The sequence below is a fragment of the Penicillium hordei genome (assembly GCF_028827395.1).
Source record: "Penicillium hordei strain IBT 12815 chromosome Unknown utg000001l_segment0_segment0, whole genome shotgun sequence".
Lineage (NCBI taxonomy): Eukaryota > Fungi > Ascomycota > Eurotiomycetes > Eurotiales > Aspergillaceae > Penicillium > Penicillium hordei.
The window spans coordinates 3966575-3994093 of NW_026623142.1; the positions used below are offsets into that span (position 1 = coordinate 3966575).

The 27519-nt window shown below is 49.1% G+C and overlaps 14 protein-coding genes across 14 annotated transcripts; 6 read left to right on the top strand and 8 right to left on the bottom strand.

Annotated features, from left to right (window-relative positions):
- Positions 1 to 830: 830 nt before the first annotated feature.
- Positions 831 to 1430, bottom strand: N7537_001493 (uncharacterized protein; the record flags this gene model as incomplete). The annotated part of the gene is made up of 1 exon (XM_056892551.1): positions 831 to 1430. The coding sequence occupies one exon, from the start codon at positions 1428 to 1430 to the stop codon at positions 831 to 833; it is 600 nt and encodes a 199-aa protein (XP_056757546.1).
- Positions 1431 to 2251: 821 nt separating this feature from the next.
- N7537_001494 (GNAT family N-acetyltransferase) lies at positions 2252 to 3188 on the bottom strand (the record flags this gene model as incomplete). Its single annotated transcript, XM_056892552.1, has 3 exons — positions 2252 to 2287; positions 2371 to 2931; positions 3075 to 3188. 3 exons carry the CDS (start codon positions 3186 to 3188, stop codon positions 2252 to 2254), a joined length of 711 nt encoding a protein of 236 aa, XP_056757547.1.
- A 934-nt stretch (positions 3189 to 4122) lies between these two features.
- N7537_001495 (arrestin C-terminal domain-containing protein) lies at positions 4123 to 6645 on the bottom strand (the record flags this gene model as incomplete). The annotated part of the gene is made up of 3 exons (XM_056892553.1): positions 4123 to 4809; positions 4866 to 5929; positions 5982 to 6645. The coding sequence occupies 3 exons, from the start codon at positions 6643 to 6645 to the stop codon at positions 4123 to 4125; spliced, it is 2415 nt and encodes an 804-aa protein (XP_056757548.1).
- A 2104-nt stretch (positions 6646 to 8749) lies between these two features.
- Positions 8750 to 9818, bottom strand: N7537_001496 (uncharacterized protein; the record flags this gene model as incomplete). The annotated part of the gene is made up of 3 exons (XM_056892554.1): positions 8750 to 9478; positions 9571 to 9696; positions 9747 to 9818. The coding sequence occupies 3 exons, from the start codon at positions 9816 to 9818 to the stop codon at positions 8750 to 8752; spliced, it is 927 nt and encodes a 308-aa protein (XP_056757549.1).
- Positions 9819 to 10662: 844 nt separating this feature from the next.
- Positions 10663 to 12374, top strand: N7537_001497 (uncharacterized protein; the record flags this gene model as incomplete). Its single annotated transcript, XM_056892555.1, has 5 exons — positions 10663 to 10998; positions 11150 to 11257; positions 11309 to 11956; positions 12010 to 12142; positions 12196 to 12374. The coding sequence occupies exons 1-5, from the start codon at positions 10738 to 10740 to the stop codon at positions 12372 to 12374; spliced, it is 1329 nt and encodes a 442-aa protein (XP_056757550.1). The 5' UTR covers positions 10663 to 10737.
- A 1948-nt stretch (positions 12375 to 14322) lies between these two features.
- N7537_001498 (uncharacterized protein) lies at positions 14323 to 14823 on the top strand (the record flags this gene model as incomplete). Its single annotated transcript, XM_056892556.1, has 2 exons — positions 14323 to 14591; positions 14637 to 14823. The coding sequence occupies 2 exons, from the start codon at positions 14323 to 14325 to the stop codon at positions 14821 to 14823; spliced, it is 456 nt and encodes a 151-aa protein (XP_056757551.1).
- A 249-nt stretch (positions 14824 to 15072) lies between these two features.
- On the top strand, positions 15073 to 16227 carry N7537_001499 (PIG-Y family protein; the record flags this gene model as incomplete). The annotated part of the gene is made up of 1 exon (XM_056892557.1): positions 15073 to 16227. The coding sequence occupies one exon, from the start codon at positions 15073 to 15075 to the stop codon at positions 16225 to 16227; it is 1155 nt and encodes a 384-aa protein (XP_056757552.1).
- Positions 16228 to 16567: 340 nt separating this feature from the next.
- N7537_001500 (acyl-CoA thioesterase) lies at positions 16568 to 17737 on the bottom strand (the record flags this gene model as incomplete). Its single annotated transcript, XM_056892558.1, has 2 exons — positions 16568 to 17422; positions 17477 to 17737. 2 exons carry the CDS (start codon positions 17735 to 17737, stop codon positions 16568 to 16570), a joined length of 1116 nt encoding a protein of 371 aa, XP_056757553.1.
- A 704-nt stretch (positions 17738 to 18441) lies between these two features.
- Positions 18442 to 19196, bottom strand: N7537_001501 (mitochondrial 37S ribosomal protein bS6m). Its single transcript, XM_056892559.1, has 3 exons — positions 19146 to 19196; positions 19038 to 19069; positions 18442 to 18959 (listed from the first exon to the last, which is right to left on the bottom strand). The coding sequence occupies exons 1-3, from the start codon at positions 19167 to 19169 to the stop codon at positions 18650 to 18652; spliced, it is 366 nt and encodes a 121-aa protein (XP_056757554.1). The 5' UTR covers positions 19170 to 19196; the 3' UTR covers positions 18442 to 18649.
- Positions 19197 to 19403: 207 nt separating this feature from the next.
- Positions 19404 to 20205, top strand: N7537_001502 (glycine decarboxylase subunit H; the record flags this gene model as incomplete). Its single annotated transcript, XM_056892560.1, has 3 exons — positions 19404 to 19539; positions 19694 to 19756; positions 19892 to 20205. 3 exons carry the CDS (start codon positions 19404 to 19406, stop codon positions 20203 to 20205), a joined length of 513 nt encoding a protein of 170 aa, XP_056757555.1.
- A 354-nt stretch (positions 20206 to 20559) lies between these two features.
- Positions 20560 to 22983, bottom strand: dscA (ubiquitin-protein ligase dscA; the record flags this gene model as incomplete). The annotated part of the gene is made up of 1 exon (XM_056892561.1): positions 20560 to 22983. One exon carries the CDS (start codon positions 22981 to 22983, stop codon positions 20560 to 20562), a length of 2424 nt encoding a protein of 807 aa, XP_056757556.1.
- A 524-nt stretch (positions 22984 to 23507) lies between these two features.
- On the bottom strand, positions 23508 to 23890 carry N7537_001504 (putative NADH-ubiquinone oxidoreductase 14 kDa subunit; the record flags this gene model as incomplete). Its single annotated transcript, XM_056892562.1, has 2 exons — positions 23508 to 23740; positions 23857 to 23890. The coding sequence occupies 2 exons, from the start codon at positions 23888 to 23890 to the stop codon at positions 23508 to 23510; spliced, it is 267 nt and encodes an 88-aa protein (XP_056757557.1).
- A 157-nt stretch (positions 23891 to 24047) lies between these two features.
- On the top strand, positions 24048 to 26306 carry N7537_001505 (BOD1/SHG1 domain-containing protein; the record flags this gene model as incomplete). The annotated part of the gene is made up of 2 exons (XM_056892563.1): positions 24048 to 24416; positions 24471 to 26306. Coding segments are annotated over 2 exons (2205 nt in total), but the record flags the coding sequence as incomplete, so codon positions are not given.
- A 468-nt stretch (positions 26307 to 26774) lies between these two features.
- Positions 26775 to 27493, top strand: N7537_001506 (NOPCHAP1/New4 family protein; the record flags this gene model as incomplete). The annotated part of the gene is made up of 2 exons (XM_056892564.1): positions 26775 to 27233; positions 27290 to 27493. The coding sequence occupies 2 exons, from the start codon at positions 26775 to 26777 to the stop codon at positions 27491 to 27493; spliced, it is 663 nt and encodes a 220-aa protein (XP_056757559.1).
- Between the last annotated feature and the right edge of the window lie 26 nt (positions 27494 to 27519).

Consider the following 27519-nt stretch of genomic DNA (forward strand, 5'->3'; position numbering starts at 1 on the left):
GTGTCTATCCCTCCGATGCAGACAGAATGGTTTGCACATGTCCACTGCATATGTATGTAGGTATCCAAGACCCAGAGGATATATATATAAAAAAGGCTACATCTAGAATGGTTACTATTCGACAGGCTTTCTAGGCAAGCAATCATGTTGTTACGAATACAACTGCCTATGTTTGTTTTATTAAGGATTGTCTCCTATATCCATCCACTGAGTCAGGTTAGTATAAAAAAGAGATTCCATACCCCAAGGTAAATGCCGGGATGCCATTGGTCGGAAATGAACGCCGAGTCGTTAGCCTTCACAACTCGACGATCTGCTCCCTTTCCCCGAGTTAGCTCCGCGAGAGTGGAGTTAGCTTCACTTTCCTACAGGGGGTTTAAGGTGTGCGTGGGCATGTCATGTGTTTTGTGTTAGCGTGAGCGAACTACTCAGAGATGAAATTACCTCCTCTTTGGTAAATCACGGTAAATAAACAAAGAGTACAGCTGCGCTGTGGAGACTATAGGTCACAAGGTTACATGGCGTACTACATCGTAAGTTGCATAAAAACACCTACGCTGTAGATCATCATAGATACCGAGGTACAATATAGGTCTGAAGGCGGTAGAAGCATCGGACATACAGACAAATTTTTCATGTATATAAGGGATTGATAACAACATTAAAACAAACAACTCAATAGCAGTATATGAATATATGAACATCGTATGATAGGCGATAGACAAGAATCCCCACCTTGGATATCATAGAGCAAGAGCGCAAATAAAATAAAATTCCAACCTGCATACAAAATAACATAATCAACCCATCCTTTGCTCAATCCCGAGCCACTAGAAACGCACCTCAGGCCGAATAGCAAGATTCTTCTGCAAAAATGGCGGAGGAAGAGGACTGTACCTCGGGCAAGGCTTGCGCGAGACTTTCCCTTTCGAGGAAAGCGGCAAACTCGGCAGATCACCAAGATGTAAACTCAGAATTGATGAGGCTCTTTTCCGATCAAAGATTTGACTTTTGCGTTTCCCTGATTTAGAGCTTAGTGTTGAGGCTGAGAGGGTTGGTGTATGGCCTGATGTATGCTGTGGCAAGCAGGAGACTGTTATCAGACTGCGAAGATAGTAGAATGTTTCTTCTTCTGGTTGTTCTAGTTTAGGTCTAGGTGCTGCCGATTGAGGCTCTGCTATGGGGGCAGCAATCGATAATGGGGCGCGGTTGCTTGATGTGCTGCTCACGGTAGCTGCAAGGGTGGCTAATTGATTGACGATCTGGTCTGTTTCGTCGTGATGTGGTGTAGTAATCATGATTATATCAGGTATATGTGGTCCGTTCTCTTCGGATTTAAGCTCTTGGGAGGTAGCCGAGGAATTGGAAGATTTCTCCGTGCCTGATCTTCGTCGTCGGGTCCATAGCTTTCGTAGCAGAAGGAGAAACATGGTAATGATCAAAGCAATGTGCACTGAAGAAGGGAATTCAGTTTATCCAAGTTAATTAAAAGCGTCGTTCTGAAATCCCTTGACTGGAGATCCAATGTTCATCAAACCTAGGGATCCTTTCTAAATCTAAGATATATATGTCCTCGATCAGCGCATGAGCCTTGACACAACAAGGGGATCTCCAACAAGCAAGAGTCCGACCACTCCGTGCAATGTTAAACCAGACTGGATCTGAAACACTATCCAAAACCCGGGATGATCAGAAAACCAGGCCGCTAGGACGTCGGCATATTAGCATGGATATGACTCGATAAGCTTAAAATGTGGATTTAGAGACTACTGCCCCTCTAGTCTAAGTGCAGCAACATAAACAGATCAACATGCAAGTATCCTAGCCGTAAGGAATGATCTGATTGAAAGGTTGATGGGTGATTCCCCCGGGTTAGATCGTTGCAAACGGATGGACTAGTGTGGATGCGTTCCTGCAGATCACTATGGCACTTCATTGCCGCAAATATTAGACTCGATTATTCGATCAAATTCGAACTATCTTGCCCCGTTTGTGGATTGGGAGATAGGTGGGTCGGATTTTTGGGGCTGGTTTGCAATGGGACCGGAGTTAGGATTACCAGGAAAGATTTAGTTCGTTACTAGATATGTGGAACCCTTAAAATTAAAGGACATCGGTCCGAACTTGTTCTAATCTCATTGTGGACGGATACATGAGAATACTGTTAATTCGGCTATGAGCCAAAACCATAATATGACGCAAGCATCTAAGCCAAGTCATAAAAGCAAAAGCAAAATCAAAAGCAAAAGGATCATTCCTTCCTCGGATCCCGGACCATGCAGTACAACTACCAACAATCAGAGTCAGCAACAACCCAAACGAACCCCAGCCGCAGGTCCAAACACTACAAAACAAGTACAATGTACATACCATGCAAGCATCCACTCCATCCCGACACTCCATCTCTTTACTCATGTGAAAGCCCATGCGCTCATAGATCGCCACATTGGGCACACTCTTCGAGCTCTCAAGATAACACTTGACCCCCTCATCATCTGCCCTTTTCGTAACAGCCTCAAATAACAACTTCCCAATCCCCTTTCCCTGAGCCTCAGGGTTAACAGCAACGATATTACAGAAATAATACCCGCGCGGATCATCCCAGATAGCAGCCTGCGCCTCGGCCTGCCGCTGTTTCCAGATCCAGTACCTGTTCGTGCGTAGCCCGCCGCGGCCAAAGTACCGGACGTTATTGAGCATCTGGTTGAAGGACAGGGTCCATGATTGGAACCAGGAGTACCAGCTCTCTGGTTGCGTGGGCGGGTGGGGCGCTAGCCAGCAGGAGACGCCGAGGATTGGGGTTGAGGTTAGTGGGGTGCTGTGGGATTTGGAATCGGGGTCTTGGGTTTCTTTTGCGACGTGAAATAGTGCATTCTTAATTCCCCAATGGCAACGTGCTGCGAGGGAATCATAGTTTCTTTGCTTGTTGAACTATACGCGGAGTTATCTCTCAGGAGACGTAACAGCTGGCCAAGTTGACCGCGTCACGAGAGAGATGTATGTTAGTCTGGCGAGTAAGAGAAGATGGGAGCCTTGTTTCTTTTTTGGTAGTTGTTTCTCAACATGCAACGTACCTTGGATGAATCAAAGACCCACTTGAAATAGGGATCATCTGCAAATGCCTGCTGAATCACTTCAATAGCACCGGGGATATCTGCCTCAGTAAGAGGTACGACCTCAACAGCCATAATGAAAGCTTGCTGAGTCTGTATGTCGGGTAAATCTCCAGGTGCAAGGATCAGATATCGCACAACAACAACAAGCCACCTTACGCCCCGCTATGTCGGAGACTTGAAGAATGTAGTTATTGAGGATGAATCAGAGCTGCTTTTTGCTCACTAAAAGTAGTTAGTATTGTTCTTTGGTTAATTTTAGTCCGTCTACAGCACATATGCTAACTCACCTATGCCGCTAAAGTGTGGGCCAATCGGCGTAGTCCGTCTCAAAGTCCCGAAATACGCTAAGGGACCCTGTAGGACCTAGCTCTGTAGTTCTTCTGGGTGACGATCTGGGATAGGCCCTGCAAGTAATTGAAGGAGAGAGAGAGAGAGAGAGAGAGAGAGAGAGAGAGAGAGAAAAAGCCGTGACTGTTCGAGAAACGACTTCGGGATGTGGGGAGAGCTAAACCGGGGGAGGCAGTTGGATGCGTTCCAACTTCCAACCTTGGTTGCCCTTATCGCTGACACATCAAGTCTTATCTCCAGGGTCAGCCCAGGAGGTGTCTACAACATACGTAGTTTTAGGGTATTTCTGCATGGTTCTGACACTTGATGTATCCATAAAAGATATCTAAGTAAATGACCCATTTCGCCTTTTGTCCCCGACGTAGGAAATACGAAGTCCAGTATCAACAACCAAAAAGTATAGCCGGCCTTTAATCATAAACAAAGTGCCGTAGAACGGAAAGAAGGTAATTCCAAATACAACCCAAAAGAGAAGAAAAGAATAAGACGAAAAAGAGATGGAGCCAGTCTGAGTTTCAGACCCAGATTTAAAGGACATAAAGAATCGCGGGAAAACACGTGCCCGAAACCAATCCCGATATGAACAGTAGCGTAAATTCATGATTCAGACCTCGTCACAGCTGTCTTTTGTTTTCAAAAAAAAAATTAAGGGGCGGTATTACTGGAAATAGTCCTGGAGTCGCACCCATTCGCGGGGCACGTCCATGCTGCGGTTGACGCGTCCACCTGGTGTGAGGGGTACATCAACGCGACCACGACCGCGGTCATCGTCCTCGTTCTCTTCGTAGAACGATAGACGGGAGAAGTAATCCTCGAGAACGGCCTCTCGGTCGTCCCCGACAATGGTATTATATTCTGGAGGTGGGGTGACAAGCGGTGGCGCGGGAGGGACATCCTCGAAAGCGGGGGGTGCGTAGGATGGCGCACGGAGCAGATGCATTGGACGAGGTGGAGTGGGTGTGTTGCAGTCGTTTGGTGGTGTTGCGAGGTGTGCTTGCGGGGGCCGGGCGAGGCCTCCGGAGTCGTTTGTGAAGCTGCGGGAGAAGGTGTGGCCAGTTGAGCCGCGGCGGGCCACAGGTCCCAGTGCAGGGTTACCGTCTTCACGATCGGACGTCGCTGGGGCAATTATCTGCTCTCGGAGTGCGAGGGGTGCGCCGGGACATCCGCATTCAAATTCTTGGGCTGGGGGGAGGGGTTCTTCGGCTGGGGTTGTGTAGGCGGGTAAGTAGATATTGGCCTGGGTGGCCTTGCAGGAGAGGATGTGGAATGGCGAGTCTATGGAGATTTCAAAGTGTCTTCGTTTCGTAGGATCTCTTTCGTCGACCTTGGATAGACGGAGGACAATCTGCGTGGATCTATTAGTATCATTATGACAAGAGAGAGGGAAGATGCTTGACATACTTTGATCCAGTGGTTGATTTGAATGTTCTCGTACGTGGTATCGAAATGCAGCCGCTGACCCTCATCCCGGCCCTTCATTTCGTGGCAACTTGGCAATTGCACGTTGAATTCCATCTCAGTTGGACCGACACCAGAATCATTGGACAGATTTCCTAGCAGATTCGTCCGATTCCGATCCACGATCTCCTGCCCTCTTGCGGCAGCAGCGCGGTGGTCCCAGTCGATGCCGCCGCCTGCGGTGACACGCATGGAGCTGCCGGGATATGTGCTCACACTGGACGAGTCTGCTCGTTTTTCGAAAAGTAACACCTTCTTCGCTGGTTGCAACCTGTGCACACTCTTATCCGCTGTCCAATGCTGGATATTCTCCGTCACAAAGACCTTGATTCGGTGGCACTCTACTTTTGCTAGAGGGGTCAACTTGAAGGCAATTGGTATCTGCGACCCCAGCGGGAATGACTTCCCCGAGATGACGATGTCGTAGTGAAGCTGGTCTTCCCAGTTCCGTGAAATCGCAATCGGCTCAACTTGCTCCAATGAACCCTCAGCAGGGGTACGAATCACGGGGACTTCCATGGCGCCTAGAAGATTGGGTCGGAATGCGCCTGACCGTTCCACCATTGCTTCTAGATCGTATTTCACAGACCCCAAATCTGTTTTGATCGTCTCTGGCAACGATCCATCGATTGGGAACTCGAAGCTGTATAAATAATCGCCTACGGGGAACATGCGGTAATTTCGCTGGGGCTGGGGTTGGGAAGTCGGGGGTTCATTCTTGCTGAAGCTGCGCGAATGCCCGCGGTTGGATTGCAGAGAAAGACGTTTAGCTTCTCTGGAGGTTGGTATGGTGAGTGTGGCGGAAGAATTGCGATTGGAGAATAGTTCTCGAGTTGTCATCGTTACTCCCTCCTTTCCCGGCACGGATGATATCGGTTTGGTGTGCTGATAGTAATGCGCGCCATAGTCATTCTGCATAAGTGCGGTGTCACCGTGATTGAAATAAACCACACCGTGTGTGACCAGATCCTTTTTGTCATGGAAATGGATCTTCTTAGGGGGGATGCCTGAACAATGTCAGCTCTTGTTGAAGTATAATGTTATGCAGCGGATTCATACCATCTGGCCAATCGGTCTGGGCATGGCCGCGGAAGCAGACCGAGATCTTCTTGATCTTGACACATTTGGTAATCTTCAAATGCATCTGTCCCCGCAGAATTGCGGACTTTTTACTGCTTGGGTCCTGCTGATCATAGCCCTGCAAGTAAAGAACAGGTTCCGTGAGGGCAATGCCGACGGAAATGCCACTCCCAGTGGCTACAACCTTCTCATTTCGCAAGGGAGTAAATGGAGTGGTAGTATCGGTAGTCACAGTGTGATGTTCAGATACTGGGCGAGGCAGCACCTCGGTAGATGACGAATCCGATCGCATCTCGTCCTCCAAGTCAACCGATATCGGCGACAATATAATCTCCGAAACAGGCCGTACACCACGGGAAGGTCGTTGCAAAGGCGCCTGAATTCCAGATGACCGCAAGCGAAGAAATCGCTTTGCGTTTTCACGTGGACCCGCCAGCTTTTTGAAGATTGAGCCCCGATGACTCCGTTCAAGCTTCTGGTTTTCGATACACACTGTGTGGCGACGAGCCGACCGTGTGATGAGATTGGAAATTGATACTCCTAGCGATGGAGGCCCTGTGAACTCCGAGTGCGGGGTGGGGTTACTAGAGGCCGACCGCGAAGATAACTGCGCCGGCAGAGGGAGAATATTAGCACCCATCATCATGTTAGGCTAGTCCGCTGAGCATCCCCGAGAAGTTCCCAAATTGTGTATATCCCTTGAATATGCTTATGTCGCCAAATTGGGCAAAGACAAGAATGGTCTAACAAGAAAAGAAATACAAAGTGCAGGGAATGTGTAGGACAGACTCAACATACCTTCGATCTTTAATGTTGTGAAACGATGTTTCCTTTTTTTTTGATCCCTTGAATCCCTTCACGCAAGGAGAGTGATCTTTGTAGAAAGATGGAATTCTCGGGGGTGCTTGACTTCATAAGCAGACCTCCACTCTGATCATCTTGCAGATCTCTATTTCGACGTGTGGGATTGGCTGCTAGGCTCGGAATTGTGGTCCCTTTGCTCTTTTTTCCTTTTTTCCTTGATCTTTATTATTTGTGACTCCGCTGGCAAGGCGTAATGTGGCGTCGCAGGTGATTAAAAAGATCCGTGAATATAGTTAAGAAGGCGAGCTACTTAAACTAAAAAGAACCCTGATCCACGGGAACGAAGAAAGGGAAAAAAAAAAATTAAAAATTGAAAAGAACATAAAAAGCAAAAAAAGCAAAAAAAAAAAAGGTGTCAACTCGATGACAACACCATTGAGAAAGCCGGGGAAGAGACAGGAGCCCTGGGGGGTCTCATATCCGGCGATCCGGGCCACACTCTCTACTCTCTTCGGTCTACGGGTTTGGCTCGGCATTTCTCTAATATTTGTGGAGAAACATTCCACTAGGGTCTAGAGTTTTCAAAGCCTCGGATCTCACGGCCCATACAAACGGCTTCACGGCTTCACGGCATAGGGCAGTGCTAACGCCCAGCTCTTGAGTATCTTGGCCTTCCTAATGTAGTAGACTGAGACTTCCTACGTTACCTAGGTAGGCTTAGATGCGGGGGATTGGACCTTTGAATTGCGTACTTTCTTTCGCATGACCTTATTTGATACAGTTGGGGTCTTTATAGACATGGTTGGAAACCGTACAGAATTCGCGACTTAAAGCTTACCTTTCCATCTTGTCATACATTACTTACATCTTCTTTATGGGCTTGCATACTCTATATAGGGCTACAGTGGCCCGTTGTAGGGCTTGATTGTCAAGGTTCACTGCAAGTATACGCGGCTCCGGTGGAATCTTAATGGTCGGAAGACAGCCCCCGATAAAGATGGTGATCAGTTCTAGTTCGTCACCATCACCTATGTGCTGTACATCGTAGGCACATCAGCTTATTATACTAGATACTATTGGCGTGACGTCATCGCCATCTCCAGGCTATGGCAAGTGACCTCATCAGCCACCTTATGTCTAGACTCTCCACATACATACATCGTTACCGCAGATCTATTTCGGGAAACAAGCCCTCGTGCTTTCGTTGTTTCTGGGGTGATCGCCTTCGGGACTTTCCTGCCCTGATTTGCTTCCCCATGAGCGCCGATCTTAACCTACGTCACCGGCCTTATAAACTACCCGGCGTACTAGTACAATACCTAATAAGGATCTCTTAATATAATCTAACATACTACATGTAAATACATATCTTCCTAGCAGCTACTAATAAGGATAACCTTCTAATTACAGAGAAACATAGTTGGGATTCAAATGTGTTGGCGCTATGACCCTGTCGCACAATGAGCTGTGTGACTGGAAGGGTTCATGCTTTCGGTGGAAGCTGTCTAGGAGCTGTGGGCCTGGATTGTGGTGGTTTCCATATCTTCTTTGGAGTTACTCCTTACTTGGCCAGGTGTCAGAAATTATTCCTTAAAGATCCAAAGACATTGATTCTTTGTTGACCATACTTCTAGACTTCAAAGCTATTGGCTAGGTAGTAAATGCTGTATTCATCATTTGACGTTTCACAGCACCCGGTCAGGAGGAGCCGTAAACCTGAGTAACAAAAGATTCGTGAATTTCACAATAATATATGCTTCCAGTTACAGAATCAGGGCATCTGCCATCCATGGATTAGATTTTTGCTTAGTGCCACTGCCAAAATGCGAACGCATGCAGATCATAGGATACCTTTTCCCCCAACTCCCCCCACTTTCCCCCACTGGCCATTGCTCTTATCTAGAACTGTATATATTCCACCGATGTAGGTCCCTTTATTTTCATCAATTGAACCAATTATCATCCAGCTCATTAACATTCATCAGGCTGTCCCCCTCCAGCTGATTGAAGTCCCCACCATTCTCTCCGAAATTATCGGTGTCCATGAACAAATCGTCGAAGTTTGATTCAGCGGGCCCCATGAAATCTTCCCCGGAGCTACCCTGTAGGAAATTGCTGTCATCCCCCTCTGTTTTCTGTAATTCCATGTCGAATGCACCGCCACCAGCAGGGACATCCGAAGTATTTCCCAGGGGCTGAGTCGTGTTTAACCTGTCCGCACCACCAGTAGCGGCAGAAGCTGTGAAATTCGACCCGGATAGGAAAGCTTGATTGCCCATGTCATCATCGTTGAAGTCTAAGCTAAGACCAAAGTCGTTTGTGCCCCCAGTGTCGTTGAGAACTGAATCAAAAGTGAGATCTTCATTGGTTCCAGGGAATGACTGAGCGGGAACAGCACTGTCGCCTTCTTTTTTGACAACTACATCATCGCCCGATTGGGTGTCGGGCTTGATCTCTGTCGGATCTAATTGGTTCGCAGAGATAGTTTCTTCTGCTTTGGGTGTAGCTTCAAGCTCTGGGTCCATTTTGACCTTCCCAATCGGCGGAGGTTGAATGTCAGGTTCAACCTGTTGGTTCACATCACTCATTGCCACATCTTCGATGGGCTGGGGAGCAGTACTAGTGGCCTTGAGAGCCTCGTAATCCCTTTCCAAAAAGGCTTTCGCGATGAACTGCGGAACGTCAGAAAAAAAAACCCCCCCCGAAAAAAAAGATGGGGAAAAAGCAAATATATAGCTATTTGATCTATTTGAGTAGTACTCACAATTTGCTCTGATAGATTATCCAGGGCATTTTGGAAACTATCATGATACAAGGGGATGGATCGTTGCAGGTGAGATCTCGATGACATGGAGCCAGATTTGCGGAACAAACGACCAGTATCAATAAGCTTGAAGCTGTCAGAGGTTATGCCAAGAGTGTTGTTCAGCCAGCGCTTACCGTCCGCTCTATTATGCTCGAGAGCTCTGTGAGCGAGTCCGGGTTTGAATAACTAGTTGAATAGCTGGCCATGATTGGCAAGAGTAAGATATGAGATAGTTTGAAAATCAGTTTAATCAGATTGAATCAAGTCGAAGATACAAGTAAGTTGTAGGAGAGAGAGAGAAGAGTTAAAGAATTTGGGATGTACGAGAAGGCGGACTAAACCCATTATGGTAAAGTGTCCTCCCCCCACCCCTAGCGGTTAACTCTTCCTCCCTTTACTTTGCTGTTCTCCAGTTTCTTTTTTTTCTCTATCACTTCTTCTCTTTCTTCCCTTTTTCCTTTTCTCTTTTCTTTCCTGTTTGGCTTTTCCTCCCCAAAGGGACTTGTATGCTTTGGTTTTTCTTTGAGCTTTCTCAGCTTCTTTTTGTTGGGCTTTCTACCTCCCCCAACGCGCTTTGTATTTCACTCTCCGACCGCAGCTTTGTCAGGCCACAAAAACATCTCCTTTATTCTACCGGAGCTTGATCGAAAAAAAAAAGTCCAAACCCCCCAAAAAAAACAAACCACCCACCTAGGTTCCACTTCGGTGTCTCTTTTATCAGCACTGTTTATACCCGGTGCTCTTTGTTTCCCCATCTTAGGGTCTTTCTTATTGGACTTCCTCCACCCTGGTCCCCCGCGGCCTCCTATACCACATATATTTTCCCAGTCTTATTTGCGATTGTGGCATTCAGCGACGCTTTGCATTGTCTCAAATTCTGAATTTGACAGATCACCTAACACTGGGCTCTCCCAATCTGACATTTAACCCCGTCCAACCTCCGCATCACTCGCTTCCTCTGATCGCCTTTGGAATATATCCGTATCTTTTCAAAAGCAATCATAATGGCTGAAAACGCTCAAGCCTCGACTCCCTCTTCTCTTCCCCCCCGCGCCTCAGCCCGCTGTCGGTCAACCCCAACAGTACGATGCTCCTCAGGGCAACGGCCAGGGCAACCAGTCCCACATGCCCCCGCCCCCGCGCCCTCCGGTGATAATTCCCCAGAATACCAATCCGATTCCTACCGCCATGACCTCGCCCATGTCCGGAGTCGCTATGATGTCCCCCACAAGCGCTGGTGGATATGTCCGCCGAGCGGCTCCTGAACCAAACAAGAGAGCCCTGTATGTGGGTGGGCTGGATCCGAGGGTCACTGAGGACATCCTCAAGCAGATCTTTGAGACCACTGGCCACGTGGTCAGCGTGAAGATCATTCCCGACAAGAATGTGAGTTCTTCTGACAGGCACCCCCTACATATCCCCTCCCCACCCCCTGAGTTGCTAGTGATGGTCTCTGGAGCCGTCATCCGTGTTAATCACTACCCCTTGTTTTTATCCTTGATTAAATATTGGCGGCTGACTGTTTTACTTACTCCAGGGGCAATTCACCACCAAGGGGCACAACTACGGTTTCGTTGAGTTCGATGACCCAGGTGCGGCCGAGAGGGCTATGCAAACCCTGAATGGTCGCCGAATCCACCAGTCTGTAGGTTTCCTTTTGTTCGTGGTACTTCGCAACTGTTTCTAATTGCCCCAGGAAATCCGTGTCAACTGGGCGTACCAGTCCAACAGCACTACCAAGGAGGATACTTCTAACCACTTCCATATCTTCGTTGGCGACTTGAGCAATGAAGTCAACGACGAGGTGCTGACTCAAGCATTCTCTGCTTTCGGATCAGTATCTGAAGCACGTGTGATGTGGGATATGAAGACTGGTCGCTCCCGTGGATACGGCTTCGTTGCTTTCCGCGATCGCACAGAGGCAGATAAGGCCCTCAACTCGATGGACGGTGAATGGCTCGGCTCTCGTGCTATCCGATGCAACTGGGCCAACCAGAAGGGCCAGCCTTCAATCTCCCAGCAGCAAGCTCTGGTTGCTATGGGTATGACGCCTACTACTCCTTTCGGACACCACCACTTCCCAACCCACGGCATTCAGAGCTACGATATGGTTGCTCAGCAGACCCCCCAGTGGCAGACTACTTGCTACGTGGGAAACCTCACCCCTTATACCACCCAGAATGACTTGGTCCCCCTGTTCCAGAACTTTGGCTATGTCCTTGAAACTCGCCTCCAGGCTGATCGTGGCTTTGCATTCGTGAAGATGGATTCGCATGAAAATGCGGCCTCTGCGATCTGCCAACTGAACGGCTACAACGTCAACGGTCGTCCTCTGAAGTGTAGTGTAAGTTATTGCTAGTTTTGGGATTCCCAGCTTATATTTACTGACTACCGCAGTGGGGTAAGGATCGCCCTCCCACTGGCCAGTTCGACAACTTCTCTCCTCAACAGGGCAACGCTGCCCCCTTCAACAACAGCCCTGCCGGTTTCTTCCCCCAATACGGCGGTCCCGCAAACCCCATGAATCAAGGTGAGCCCAGTATTCATCTGTTATCTCTTAACCCTCGCTTACTGGTAAAATAGGTCCTGCCCCTGCTGGTCGAGGCTGGGATCAACAACCCAACAACTTCAATGGGCCTGCTATGGCTGGCCAGGGCTACGCCCAGGCAGGTAATGCCGGGGGTTACGGCCGTGGCCAGCCCATGTCCCCGTCTGGCAACTGGGACCAGCCCAACAACTTCAACGGAGGCTACCAGGCGTAGCTCGGTTTGTGACAAGTCTCCAGTCGGTCTGCTCACATACGACACTTCCGGCATTTGCTCACAGAACTAAGTTTATTTAACGTCCCTTCTGTGTTTCTTTCCATAGCACCCTTCTACAATTCCCCATCACCGTTGATATTTTCTTTCTTTTACTTAAATTGAGTGGATTTTCAAGCGAGCAAGTTGCTTTTGTCTGAAACGGAATTTGTGTGTTGCGCACCCCATACCCCAAGTCCACTACGTTGCTTCGGTTTTTTTTTTTTGCTTCTTTTTCCTTCTTTTTGCCCCCTTCTTTTTTCTTTAAGCGTGCCTTGCTATCAAGGGTTCCTTGGACTTTTGGCTCTGTCATGCCCCCAAATAAAAGCGACCTCCCTACTCTTCACCCGCGTATTTGGACTGTTGCCATTTTGTTTATTTCATTTCTCTAGCTGTTTTATCATTCGAGTACATGTGTGGTATCAGATTTGCTTTCCTTGTTTGATACTCATTTTCACTCAAAAGATGCTTTTCATGGGTTGCCATGGATTTCTCGGTTGACACATTGGTCTGGGCACTTTCCCACGAGTATCCGTATATGCTGTGATGAATTTCCTTGGAGCACGCGATATCATTGATCTTATTTCTAAGTATCTCTGCCTTGCTGGCGTTTCAACCCAGATACCAATTTGCCTTTTTTTTTCTTGCTTCATTCTGGCATTCCATTTCTTTAAAATCATTGCCGATGACACTTTCTTTGTTTATTTTTTTTTTATATATACTATGTATTATGTATAGAGCATACGGTGGATTGCATGATATTCTCTGCCCATAGGCTGGAAGGTGAAACTGAGCATGTTGTGTTATGCTCCGCGGGACATTTTAGTCAATCATTATTCATTGTCGCGTTAGTTGATTGGTAAACTGCAGCCCCTTTCTCGCTGCATATGTATGCAGTGTGACGATGAGACATGCGGCATATTTTAAGATGGAATACACAATATACATGTTCTCACATTTTCTATTTCTCTGTATTTTTATACTCAGCTTGGAAGCCAGGGCTGGGGTCATTTAATAATCACACAGCTATAACTGACTAGTTGGTTGACTATATGGGGGATATTCTGATTTACTCTTGCGGTTTTAACACAGGAAAATAGGAAAAAGGAGATCATAGAAGGTATCGAAGATACAGTCTCTACCATCATCTCCAGCCAAATGAATCAGATAATTAAAGTCTTACACCTCGGTAGTTTTGATCAAGCCTGTCCCTTTCTATATAGGAAAAGCTGAAGGCATAAGGCGTGAAGTATTACTAGGGAAAGTGCATCTCAAATTGATATAGTAAGATTATTATAGATATACACCCATGAATATACAACCCTTTTTATTAGACGCCATAATTGCAGCTAATAGTATTTCATATGTATTAGAGACATAATTCAAGGTTATTTGAGCGCGTGACGCCATTGCTGGTATCTCACCCCTAGGGCTTATTAAGTTAAGATCTGGACTCTGGCGGTCCTCTCACCATTCTAATGACGCTAGAACTTGGGAAAAACACCTTTTTATGGCTTGATCTTCTATGGTAATCCTTATATCCCTTGGCTTCTAAGTATTGATAAACATAGGTAGTCAAAAATGTCCTTATTCAATCGAGATGGATGTGACGACCTAGAGGGCCGATCTCAATCTGTTAGACGGTATGTATATAAGGGAATGAACAATTTTCCTAAATCATTAGCGTTGAGCGTGAACGTCTCCGCCTTTCAGTGGACCTTAGTGAGTACCTTGTCTTTTTTATCGACGATAGCACCTTCTAAAAAGATTTTGTTAATCCTAACGCGACCATCCGTGGCATCCGTTGTACTTTCAACCTCTAAACAAACACTTTGATCGTCAAAATGATCACCCCTGAACATCACTAAGTGGTAAGGCTTTTGATAAAGTCATTGATAGTGTGCTTGCACCAATGGGGCTTGACTGGGAAACTTTTTCCTATGGTGAAGTGAACATCAATGTCAATGGCATGTCAAAACAGCCAGACTGGGCATTGGGCCCTAGGCGCCCCCCTCCTGGCACCAGAAAGCGGCCTATGGTGGTTGCGGAAATCGCTATCTCGGAAACCAGAACAAGGTTGCAGCGAGACATTGATCTATGGCTTGATCCCAGTAGGGGTAACACCAATGTCGCCATCGCTATCAAGATAAACAGAACCCGACTACTTATCACCATAGATAAGTACTTGTAGGACCACGCCAATGGATAAGCCCAAATATTCCAGAGTATCGAGATACGGGAAAGCCATATAGGCGATGAAGTTAGAGTCTCTGGGGCTCCACTGACTATCCCTTTTGATCTCCTGTTCCTACGACCTCCAAAATCCCCTAGAGAAGGTGATTTGACTATAGGAAAGGAAGGAATCGAGGAGTTTGCAAAATGGGTCTGGGAGGCTCAGTTTGCGCCGTTCTGAATTTGATTTTCAGATCAGTCACGTTCCAGACACGTGATAAAGGCTTGGCCAGTGAACTGCATTGTTAGTCCCCAATATTGCAGGCCACGACACTCCTTTATAATATATCTCTTTGCAAAAACAAAAACAAAAACAAAACCTCAAACATCAAACGAAGAAACAAAGAAACTAAAACAGGCCCCGATTTTCACCAACGCAAGAAGGTTGACCGAGCTAACCAGCTCCCGGTCCCACTTGCACCAATGGACGATGACGGCGGACTTGGTGGATCACGAACTGTCTCCTCGCACGCGATCAGGCAGCGCAAGTAGCGGCCACACAAGAAGCGTTTCTGGCTCCCTCCTCTCCAGACTTTCCTTCCTTCGCATGAGCCAGGCAGTACACACCTCCCTGGACCGACACCACCTAGACATGGACCACGATGGCGACGAAGACCTCCACTCCGGCATGCCGCAGAACACAGGTAAGGGAGGAACTACCAGCAGCCGGGCAATGTCTGCCGCTCTCGCGCAAAATCGAACGCGCCGCCGGCGTGGCTCCCTCCGAAAAACGGCATTGCTAGGCACCAGGCTCGAATCGCGCGACAAAAGAGCCACCGCAAAAGCCGCCGAAGCCCTCGAAGCCCTCCGCGCAGAACCCAACAGACTCCCCACTGCCGACCTACAAGCGACTATACAACCAAAAGATCAAACCTCCTCTGATAATGGAACTACGCAATGCTCGCCGCGCGAGAGTGTGGCCCTTGACGACGGCCGCGACGATACCCAACAGCCGACTTGGTTTCGCACGTCAAACGCCCAGATACACATCCGACCCTCAATAAGTCGCCGACGCCAGGGCCTCGCACAGAATAATCTCCAGGAACAAGCCACCGACGACGAGGATCTCGTCTCCTTCCCTCCCCTCCACTCGAATTCAACTCCCACGGCGGCCGGCACGGGCACAAGCCCCAAAATCAGCTCTGCCGGTTTACATATCTCTCCACCATCCTCCAGCTCAGGTTCTTTCTATTCACTCCAACCTCAGCCCGAACCGGCATACCTACCCGTCCACCGACACAAGTCCTCGCCCCTGGTCACACACCCGGTTGAGATAAAGAGCAGCCCCGATGTGGACATAGACTACTCTGAGACCGAATGGTGGGGCTGGATTATACTGATTGTAACGTGGTTGGTCTTTGTTGTGGGAATTGGGAGCTGCTTTGAGGTTTGGAGCTGGGCTTGGGATGTTGGGGAGACGCCCTATGCGCCGCCTGAGTTGGAGGATGATCCTACCTTGCCGATTGTCGGATATTATCCCGCACTTATTATTCTTACAGCTGTCATGTCTTGGGTTTGGGTTGTTGTCGCATGGGTGGGCATGAAGTACTTCAAGCATGCTAATATATCCGGGGAGGATACTTGATTTTCTTTTCTTTGCTCTAGCGTATACCTTATTCTAATACCGTTATTTACCGTTCTTCTTGTGAGCGTTCCATGCCATATCTTTCAATGAAATGATTTCGTAGTGTTTGGTGGTAGGCTGACTGTGTCTTGACACCATGGATGGACTTGATGCTCAACACATTTAGTAGGCTGCATCGATGTTACAGCTATTCCCGCCACTGCGATTTCAGTTTCTGAACATAACCGACGAAGATGTATAAGTATCGCTGGAGTATTCCCGGAAATTAATCTTGCTGTCATGGCCCCCATCTGTATAACCATCTAATTTAAGCCATACATATACGAGGGACCCTTATAAATCACAAATTTGCAACCCCCAACTTCCTCAAGCGCAACATACTATCCTGCAAAGAAGTCGCCAGCAACGTCCCGCCAGGGCTCCAAATATGACTCTCATGTGTTCCCCTATTCTCTGTAGCCCGAGGTGTCCACCCCTCCTGCACGAACCACTTCATAGGCAACTCACTCACGCCGCCAATATCGCTATCGCCAATACTTTCCCAATCAACCATCCGTAGAGCTTCCCCATGCTGATGAACAATGACTGTAAGCGTAAGGCTCGCCATCTCAGTCCAGTTCTTGATCCCCAATGCGCGCGGAATCAAAAGAAGCGAGTTCTTATCACTGGAATACATATGTGCACACACATATAAATTATCATATTCCCCGTTCTCTTCCCTCTCTCGAACCTGTGCCAAAGTTGCAGCAGGATCCTCGTCCGGTGATCCTTTGAGCCGATACTGCGTTAGCTGGCGATATCGCTCAGGATGTTGCTTGACATCCTCGGTGCGGTTATAATCCTTCATATCGGTCTTGCGCACGTCCAGACCGGGAAACTCGTGCTCGGAGATGTTTCCCTGCCGCACCGCCTCGATCCACCATTCTGCATCCACGCTGGGACTGGGAGACTGGTCTTCTGGTCGTTTTGCCGAGAGGATTGAGTCGAAGCGCGTTTGTGCTGATGTCGGCTGGTGCTGGAAGAGACGCTGCTTCTCATCGCGTTTGAAGGAGCATATGCACGAGAAGCAGATTCTTCCTGCTTGCCGTGCGTCGACGGCTCGAGTGCTGTACATGAATCCATCGCGGATATGTCGCACTGTGTACACGTAGGGCGTGTCAAGTCGTCCTCCTAGGATGAATGTGCCCGTCATGTTCTGCCGGTACGTCAGTTTGAGTGTCTCCGGGAAAATTGATGCATAAAATCTTACGTGAATCACGAACCCCTGACCGACGGTCTTGGACGCTGCATATGCTGATTGGGCGTAGACATGTCCGCCGAAGGAGCGCGTTCCCTGCCCAGGATTGTAAGGTATTGCTAGCGAGCGGAATCGCTCAATCTTTTCTGGTTCAGTGGAATCGGGATACGAGAGAAAGGTATCTTCGAGTCGCTGTAGCGACATTAACTCAATAAAAGAGTGCGGGGACTTCAGCTCGCCGTCATTATCTGGGGCCCCGCCTTGCGGAGACATGGCGTAAAAGAGGAGAGAGGCGTTTTGATTTGAACCCTTCTCCGAGAGTACAAGCTGCGCAAAGTAGTCAGTTACTTGTGTCGATAACGAGGATTGTTTTGCGGGCCGATGGTACCTGTCCGATCAACAATACCGGCTCCAATGGTGATCCTCCCCGCGATTGTGGTGGGTGAGAGTGGGCTTAATGTACCAGTATTTGTACAGTCTTCTGTTATATAATAGAAACCCTGTAGGATTGTACCGTGGGGAGTACCTAGGTTGAGGTGACAGGGTTGATAATGGTTGTATGGGGATTGGCACGTACCCCGGACTAAAGAGACGGGACTAGCCGGTACCTCGGCTTGTGAATTTGACTCACACTACCATACGACATAGAGGTGAATGTTCTAAATGTAGAAGTTTTGAACAAAATAATTGTATAGCTTCTATATGAATCGGTTGTCTATGTATCTATAGGATGTTTTATCCAAATTCAGCGGCCAGGATTGATCGGAGTGAAGGATATGCATTTCGGCTGGATCACTTCGCTCTCCAAGTTTACATAAATCGAACAATGGTAGGGTTCAGAGGACGTGGCATGTCGATCTCTTATAGATTATAATAAAGGGAGATATATTGAGCCTTTCTATTGGATGCATGGTTTATTTGCCGTGCTCACCGTTGCCATCTTTTATCGAGGACTGAGGAGTGGAGGTAACACGAAATGTAGTAACAGCCACAAATAGACTTGTAGATCAAACTGGTATTTTGTACAATATGCGCCGATTGTGCTGATAGGTTCGAGTGGCAGTTCCCAATGCCCGTGCCATAATAATACAAAGAACAAAAAGAAAAGTGCTGAAATCCAGATCCACGCTTCTAAATTTGATATCAACAATCAATCAAACTTTCGTCAAAAAAAAATTGCGTCAATTAGATCTGCTCGGTGATGGTGGAAACGTTGTTCCACTCGACCTTGCCATCGATGTCCTTGATCTCCTCAAGCTTGTCGCCGAGCTTGACCACGGAGAAGTTGATCATACGCGGGTCGAGACCGAGAGTGCGGCGGATAGAAGACTGAACAGAGCCGGAGGAGTCGAAGCGCATGATGAAGTGGTGACCTTCGGTGTATCGGGCCTGATGTTTCGTAGTGACTCTGGGTAGACGGAAGGCGCCCCAGTTGGTGTAGCCGCGAACGACGCCGCCGGAGCGGATGACTTGGGTACCGGCATTACGGGCGATTCTGCAGTCAAGTACGTATGTTAGTATCCGATAGGTTCGGATGATGGATACTGCGGCGATGGTGTTGGTTCAGACGTACTCTCGCACCTCGTTGAGGCTGCCCGGGCGGACCTGTTTGCAAAGTGGTTAGCAAATCCATCATCTCATTTAAAGTAATTATAACAGTTCCAATAAAATCAAAACATACAATGGCAATTAGCTCGTACAACATGGCATCGAGGGGTGGGGTGTACTAGAGACGGAAATGGAGCGATCATTTGAAGCCAGCAAAATCCGACGAGGTTAGCGCGTTGCTTATCGTAGTCTTGGCATTTCGTTATCGGGGAAATGCCGTCAACGAAACTCCGCCGGAGAAGGGCATCAACCGTCTTTCCCTTCTACTTAAACTCTCCCCTCTTCTCATTTCGTTTCCCACGCTTTCAATTCCTTTACTCTATACCCCAAAATGTCCTCCGTCGCTCGTGCCATCCGCCCCTTCACTTCCCGGGTCCTTACCCAGAAGCCTCTTGCTTCCACCTGCCAGGTTGCGCCTGCTTTCCGTTTCCCGCGGGGAACCAGGAGCTTCTCCCAGAGCCCTCTCTGTGAGTACCATGAACTCCCGGGTGCTGTTAAATGCTGTCCAGGGCGATACACAAGACACTTGGACGGCATTGAAGCATCACAATCCATCAACCATGCTTTCTGGAGCTCAATGATGTCACATTTTACTAACGACGTACCAATTCGCAATTGTAGCCCAACTGAAGAAGTACACGGAGTCGCACGAATGGATTGAGCTGGCCGATGGCGGCAAGACTGGTTAGTTACCTACTGCCCCGATCAATTGGTCCCATACACCTGCCTTCGACCTATTGAACCGACGTGCCAGTTGTGTTTGGTCTTCCATAGTATACGGGATATGGAGCAGCGATGTAACTAACACACCCTCTATAGCCAAGATCGGTATCACCGAATACGCCGCCCACTCCTTGGGTGATGTTGTCTATGTAGAGCTTCCCGAGGTCGACCTCGAGATCGTCGCCGGCGAGCCCGTCGGCGCTGTCGAGTCCGTCAAGTCTGCCTCCGATGTCCTCTCCCCCGTCGCTGGCAAGGTCATCCAGGGTAACAGCATCCTCGAGGATAAGGCTAAGACCATCAATGAAAGCCCCGAAGGTGAGGGCTGGATCGCTGAGATTGAGGTCGCTGATGCTGCTGAGCTCGATGCCTTGCTTGACGAGGCTGCCTACAAAGAGACTATCGATGCTTAGATCCGTGGAGTGTAAAGACTGGTCGTGATTCGTGGTTTATAAATGCCTGCCTGTGCGTGGTGAATGCCTTTTTCTTTAAGTGTGATGTTATATTGTCATGTATGCCCAATGGTGACCGATTTCCTTCAACGAAAGCGTTTAGATTCGTCGATCCGTAAACAGATCGATATACTGTTCAACAAGATTTCTATATGTGTGAGTGGATGGTTATTTCATTTTCTTGTAGAGAAATCATGGTCCATATATCCAGGTGGATGTGTATTCAAAGCTAGATCACGCATGTCTCAACAATGGAACGCAACAGGTCTGTGTACAGGTGGATGATATAATGTATGAAAAACATTACAACAGAAACTATACAGGAGGTATGGATTCACGACAGATCGGACACTGGAGGCGAAGTCTCATCCAGCTTTCCAAACATGCAGTGTGGAAGATATGACGACAAGGGGTGACCATATACAGCCGGCGACTCAAGATGCTTGAGGCCCCATCGGCGACGCTACTTCCACCGGAGGCAGAAGGTGCAGGAAGGACAGGCACCTCGATATCCTGCATGCAGATAGCGCAGTCGAATATGGCCTTCTTGCGGTCTTTCCACTGCTTATCATCATCCTTGGAGTCACTGACTAGATCTCGCTCATCGCCCCGTAGAGATGCAATCGACAAAATGCCACCACCAGCTTCGAGATCCTCGTCCGCCCCGGATAAATCGCGTAGCATGGGATGGTAATCGTATGCATGCGGCGCCCAGCCACGAGGCACAAAGAAGCGTGGTCCGAGAACGTCCTGGCTGACCAGGATCCAAGCTTGAATCCATACCCATCCAGTCATGATGAATGCGCTTGTGTAGTCGGGACGGATAAACAACACGTTTCCCCGTGCTGTGAGGAAGTACAGGAATGGGAAGAGCCGGAGAACACTTTGGCCGGCAACAAAGTCCCATCGAAGGGCCTTGCGGCAATTTCGCATCACGTTGCGGTAGATCTGTGGAACCCAGAAGGAGAGATAGACTGCTGCCAAGAAACGGGTGTAGATCGAGCCGAGGCGTCTCGGCAGCAGGAAAGCCCAGATTGACAGGATGAGCATGCTAAACAGCACAAGATAGAACCGTGCGTACATTGTTCCTACGTCACTGCGGATTTGCCTTGGAGTTGGAGGGGCGGTTCGGGTGGGTGGCGGCGGTGAATCCGTCTCATCGTCGGGGGGATCTTGGTCGGGAGACAAGATGATTGGGGTGGCGCCCGAGTCTTGCACCGCCGGAGCAGTGGCAGGCAAAGGCAAAATTTCGGGGCGAGTAGTTGGAGGTGATGGATTGGGCGGACGATCCTGCTCTCTTCTTTCTGGCTCTTGCACTGCCCATATTTCCATCATGAACTTCATTCCAATATAACTCACCGACAGAAACGCCAAAAATGACGCAGTGGTCAGAACCAAGAAAGATACTGCCGCATATAGTTCCAAAACAATGAATGTCAAAACAAATGCATCGCCGAGCGCCATCAACGCGATGGTATAGAAGCTGATCCGACTCCGGGTAGAAGGAGTGGAAGCCTCTTTGATCTGTCGGAGAAGCAGAGTGATTTGTGCAACAAAAACGCCAGAAACCACGAAAATGAGACGAGCTGCATATTTACTGTACTCTTCATGTTTGGGCCCAGTAACATATAGCGAATCAGAAGGAGGGAACTCGGGGGTTCCTTTCGTTTGAAGTATGTACCCGCAGTCTGGGGAGAAGACAACGGCAGACATGACCATAAGAGGAGGATCTGGGATTGGCGCTCCCATCGGATATCTGAGCTCTTGCTCCATACGCTCCAATAACAATCGGTCAGCAGCGGCATCTCCGATCATGACTGGATGTTGTTGCAAGTAGATGATATGTTCACATTTAGGCGCAGGGAACTCCATCTGCTCTGTTCCTGCCAAAGAGGACCAAGGGAACAGTGTTGGGGGTCGATTTTGCTTCTCCGAGATGGTTTCCGACAGCGACTTGAGAAGTAGCTCATGGGACAGTTCGTAAGAGTCAGAAGATAGCATGAAATGCGGCAACGAGAAGATACCACCAAATTTCTCACTAGAAGTAGTCAAAACGATACTTCCAGTGTCTGGGAAGTGTACACCAAACAACGAGATGTACCAGGTACTTCCCCAGAAGTCCTCGCTCTCGACCGTCAAACTGGCGCGCATCTCTCTCAAAAGTCCATCTCCCATCTGAAGCTCTTCGCCACCTCCCTCTTCAAGATCGAAGTAAAAGGTACCCCCATTTCCGGTGATATTATGGCTGAATTCATGGGTGAAGTATTCGTGTTCTTCAGCGATGGCTGTCGTGTTCAGAGGCTCACGGCGATCGGCACCTTCGGTTGTCCGGACCCAGTCCCCCCGAAGTTTTCCAGTTGAGTTACGATATACTGGAAGCAGGAGCTTGGTCAAGTTCAACGTCGGCGAGACGGTGGGGTCTTCTAGACCATCCGGGGGTTCTAATCCGGCATTTGAGATCGCTGATTGCCACTGGTGGCGAGCCAGGCTTTTGACCTGCGGGAACAGGTCCCAAGCATAGCTGTCATTCTCCCTCAGGCCCGAAAAAGGAAGCCATCGATTAGCGGGCGGATCGAAGTCGCCGTATTTTGACCCATTTAACAGCCGGAGGACCTGTCGCTCATGGTCAACCTCACGTTGCCGTGCCCGATCTTCATCGATCAATGGCGGTCGAGACTGAGAACTGAGGAGAAGGTAAAACACCAACAGGAAGAAGAAAAAGGAGCCGCGGTTATCCATCTATGCCACGCAGTCTCGGCATCGGACTCTTCCTCAAAGACAGACAATAAGCATCGCGATGAAGAGAAACAAAAAGACCCGAGAAGGACCGGGGAGCTCGGCTAAGTTACAGAGGGAGCAAACAGAAATAAACTAATGAATGACGAGCGCAGTATAAGTAGGTGTCTACGGAGCGGAGTTGATGATGTACTCGACCCGGGGAGCCTGCCCGCCGGGCACCCACTCCTTGCTGACTCATGACGCCTCAGACGATGGATGGGTCGATATCAACCCTGGAAACGTCCTACTTCAGGATTTATACCCCGTGAAATTAAAAAAAGAGATGGGCCAAATTGGCGACTATGCTTATCCAGAATGTTGAGGAACAGAACAAAAACATAAGAAATGCCAACTCATCTATGGCAACCTTAGAATTGTCCACTAAATGTGAAGACCCGAATGCTGATATCAAACCGGTTGAATTTTGGTACAAATAGAAAAACGCATACACACAACGACCATCTCAATCATAATAGCTCTTTGCTTTATGACGCAGCAGCCAGGACACCACCCTCGGGCTTCTCATCTCGCCGCCGACGCTTCTCGAGAATAGCCTCGCGGCGCTGTGCAAGCATCTTCAATTGTCTGCTCTCAACACCCTGGAGCCAGTAGCCAAAGCTTCCACCAACACCAGCGAAAAGAGGGTAGACCCAGAGGGATTCCTTGGCGAGGATCGGACGCATCTCGATACCGAGTTGCCAGAGGCGGACAGCAATGCCTTTGAAATCAATGCGGTTAGTTCCAATGGCGTTAAAATAAATATAAAAAAATCATGCCACTATGCAGGACGTTCTTGTAATAGATCGAGAGCTTAGGGGAGAACCCGTCACGTACCGAAGCCGCTCCAGAAGAGTACTTTGTGAACCATGATCGCGGTCGGGCGCGGGGTTGTGGTTGTAATTCGAGTGCGGAGGGGGATCCGAGAAAAAGGATCGAAAGGCGGATGGGTGGATTGGTTAATTCAACACCACAGCGGCCGGGGTAAATGGAGGCGGAGTTGGATGTTGCCGTCGCAATAGCACAGGAGAGACGAGGTTGAAGCAAATCAGCGGGCCGCAGTTCCCAATCACGGAACAACTATTCTTCCGATCACAGCTGTTATCGCTTATCGCTCGCGCGACTTTGAATCACTCTCTTCCAAGGTTGGCCAGGGCAGTTGTGTTACTATGGCTTCTGACGAGACAATGGTTAATCCTCAGGAGATAGAGAATGCCCATTCTACCCCTAAACGACCTATTGATATCGAGAGCGTGAAGCGCAAGAAGTTCAAGACCGATGACCTTCCCTTGTCTGCCGCGCAACATGCAGTCATTGACAAACTCCTACATTCATTCAAGAAGAAAGGTGGCTTTGATAGTGTTCGCAAACAAATATGGGCTGACTTCAATAACGGGGTACGAGAAATTATTTACATGTTTTTCTGCGCTCTGCTAATCTTACCCGAACAGGAACTTCGAACTGGTTTTACCAACAAGTTGGTCGCACTTGCAGAATCGGAGATCGATCGCGAGCCGGCCCTGCTGTCCCGCGAGAGAGGAAAAGCAGCGACACTAATTGAGGGTGCGGTGGACCGTGGTGATGTCTACAAGAGCGTGGAGGACTCTATCGACCAGTTAGCATCAAAACACCTGGATTTTATCCTTGAATCTGTTCGTGAGATCCGATGCCAGGACGTTGGAGAGGAAGTGGCCGCCCGTGAACTCGAGCTAGGGAACAAAACCGATGCAGATTACGAAGCATACGTCAGCGCCCAGCGGGAGGAGCGGGAAAAATTGTGGCGCGAAGAGGAGCGCAAACAGAGGGAAATCGAGGAAGAGGAAAAGCGCATCAGGGATGAAGAACGCAAGAAGAAGCGCGAACTTGAACGTCAGAAAGACGACGAAGACCGGGCCCGAAGAAAGGAAATTGATGAACAGAGGCGAGCTGATCGTGAACGCCAACGCGAAGAGCAACGAATTCTTGACGAGCAGCGAGAACGAGAGCGAGATGAAAGATATGAGCGACGAAGGCGAGAAGATAGGGAGCGATACCGAGGCTGGGACCGCGACCGCAGTCGAACCCGAGATAGAGATCGTTTCCGTGATCGCTCTCCGGCCTATCGCTCTGACCGTGGCTTATCCCCTTGGCCCCGGGATTCAAAAAACGACAAGTTGTCTACGTCAAATGCTCCCACTCCTGTGCTAGCGCCCCTTGTGGATGAGAAGTCACTTGAGGAGGCTGCCTTGCAAATGCTCTTGAAAGAAGGCGAAGAACTCGCAGCCAAGGCTCGACAGAAGCCCGAGTTTGACTTTGAAGAGGCCGAGGCTATTGAAAATGGACTGAAACCGCCGGTATCAACATTAGGAACGGCCAAGAACGCCAATGATTCCAGATTTTCCAATACATCCACCAGAGCAGCCAGTCTATCCCGAGATGCTGACGCGAGGCGTGGCTCTCTTGCAGACCGGGGTGATCGGCCCCGACATTTGACTCGGGATAGAAGCCGTAGTCGCTCGCGGCGGCGGCGCACATCCCGTTATGACACAGATCGTCGACGTGAACGCTCTCGGGATACTTCTGCGAGATCTCGAGATCGTGATATGGATGCGCGCCGTGGCTACCGCGACTTCCGAGATGACCGAGGTGGTGGAAGCTACAGGCCAAGCCGTCGCAGCCGCAGTCGATCCGCCGGCCGGCGTGACCGGGACCGCAGTATTGGCCGAGATAGAGATAGAATACGGGATCGATCGCGGTCCAAAGACCGGGACCGGGACCGCAGCCGCAACCGAGACCGAGATCATGACAATTATCGCCCTCGGCGCAGTCGGCCCTCTCGCTCACCCATACGCCGACGTTCTCGCAGCCGCTCACGCTCACGCCCTCGCGCTCGTGACCGCCCTCGGTCACGTTCTCGATCTACTCGACGGCGATCTCGGTCTCGGCGTCGCTCCCCTTCCCCTACTCTAGATATTGACCGTTACGTGCCCTCCACCAGCAACCGAAGCAAGTCACCCCGCCGCCGGGTCCGATCTCCAGAGCGAGAGCGAGAACAGCGAACCCGGTTAGCGGATATTGACCGTTACAAACCTGTATCTGAACGGGATAAGGATCTAACTCAAGCAAAAGAAGGAGATCTTGAGGTTGGCACAGAAAAAAAAGAGAAAGAAAAGGACGCAGATGATCGCCGATCTCGTCGACGAACTCCTAGCAGACGAAGGAGTCCCAGCAGACGAAGAAGCCCTAGCAGACGAAGGAGCCCAAGTCGACGACGAAGTCGCAGTCGCAGAAGGAACCGGAGCCGATGATTTTCACGCAGGTGTTTTGCCATGTATAAAAAGACCGGGGAGGCTTTTTTAACGGCTTGCTTTTCTTAATACTATCCTGTAATAATAACATGTATGATTGGAGTGACCCTACCCATTTGAATATCCTTGCCATCTACGATTTGTATTCTCAATTCCGTCTAAACGTCGTTTTGAAAGCATCTCGATGCTGATGTAGATCACATGCCTCGATAGCCGATAAGCTTATCCGTTATCAGTTCTCCGCCCAAAAAAGTTGAAAATGCCGGACAGGCTCGCCAACTTCCATCTTTCCAGTAACACAGACAAAACTCGGGCACTAAGATCACATCTAGCCATATAAAAAATCTCGAAATATATTGTCAGCACGCCCTCCAGCCCTCCACCCTTCCAGCCCTTCACCAGCGCATCGCAACCTCCCAGAAATCTCTGCGACTCCCAGCAAACCGCATACCACCAAACACCACAAATATGCCAAAAGCAGCGACAAGATCTGAGCCTGCTGCGAGCAATCTCTCCCCACAAACTACAAACCTAACAGACCGCACTGCGCCCCGTCCACAGCGCCCCAACTCTGTTCAATTATCCGACTCCGACCCAACCTCCTCCTCAGGCTCATCCTCGGAGGATGACAGCGAGAGCGAAAGGGAAGACGAACAACACTCCGACCAAGAAATGAATAGCACCGGAGTGTCTACCACCCACACACATGTCCCTGAGTCACCCTCCTCGCTACCTCACATCGCCGGCCGCCCGAAACCCCGCATACATCGTATGAAAGGCGATTCAGGAATTCTGTCGCGGCTCAACGCTTTTTTACCAAAGATGAAGGATGCAAATGAGGATTTGCAGAGGCAGATTGAAGCTGGGAAAGCTGGGGAGCTTGTTCTCGACAATGCAGACGAGAATGGAGAGCAGTATATTGAGATGGTAAGTTTGTTGATGGTGCTTGATGATCGGGATGGGAGTTTGCTAACGAATTTTAGGACCTTGGTCTTGGGGTTTTGGAAGAAAAGCGCGATGGTGATTCTTCAAGCGGCGAGGAGAGTGACGACGAAGAGTCTGAGGGTGCCACTGGAGCTGGGAAGACCCCCCAGGAGATGAACGACTCGGATATCATTGGGAAGCTTATGGGAGGTAAGAGTACAAAGTCGAATACGGATAAGCCGTCTATCGAGGAGATGGCTTAGTAGACACTTGTTTATTCGGTGGGTTG

Coding starts and splice junctions, on each gene's coding strand:
- N7537_001501 (XM_056892559.1), bottom strand. CDS start 19,169: ATGTTGTACGAGCTAATTGCCATT. Junction 19,070..19,145: donor TGTACGAGCTAATTGCCATT/GTATGTTTTGAT, acceptor CTTTGCAAACAG/GTCCGCCCGGGCAGCCTCAA. Junction 18,960..19,037: donor AGCCTCAACGAGGTGCGAGA/GTACGTCTGAAC, acceptor ACTTGACTGCAG/AATCGCCCGTAATGCCGGTA.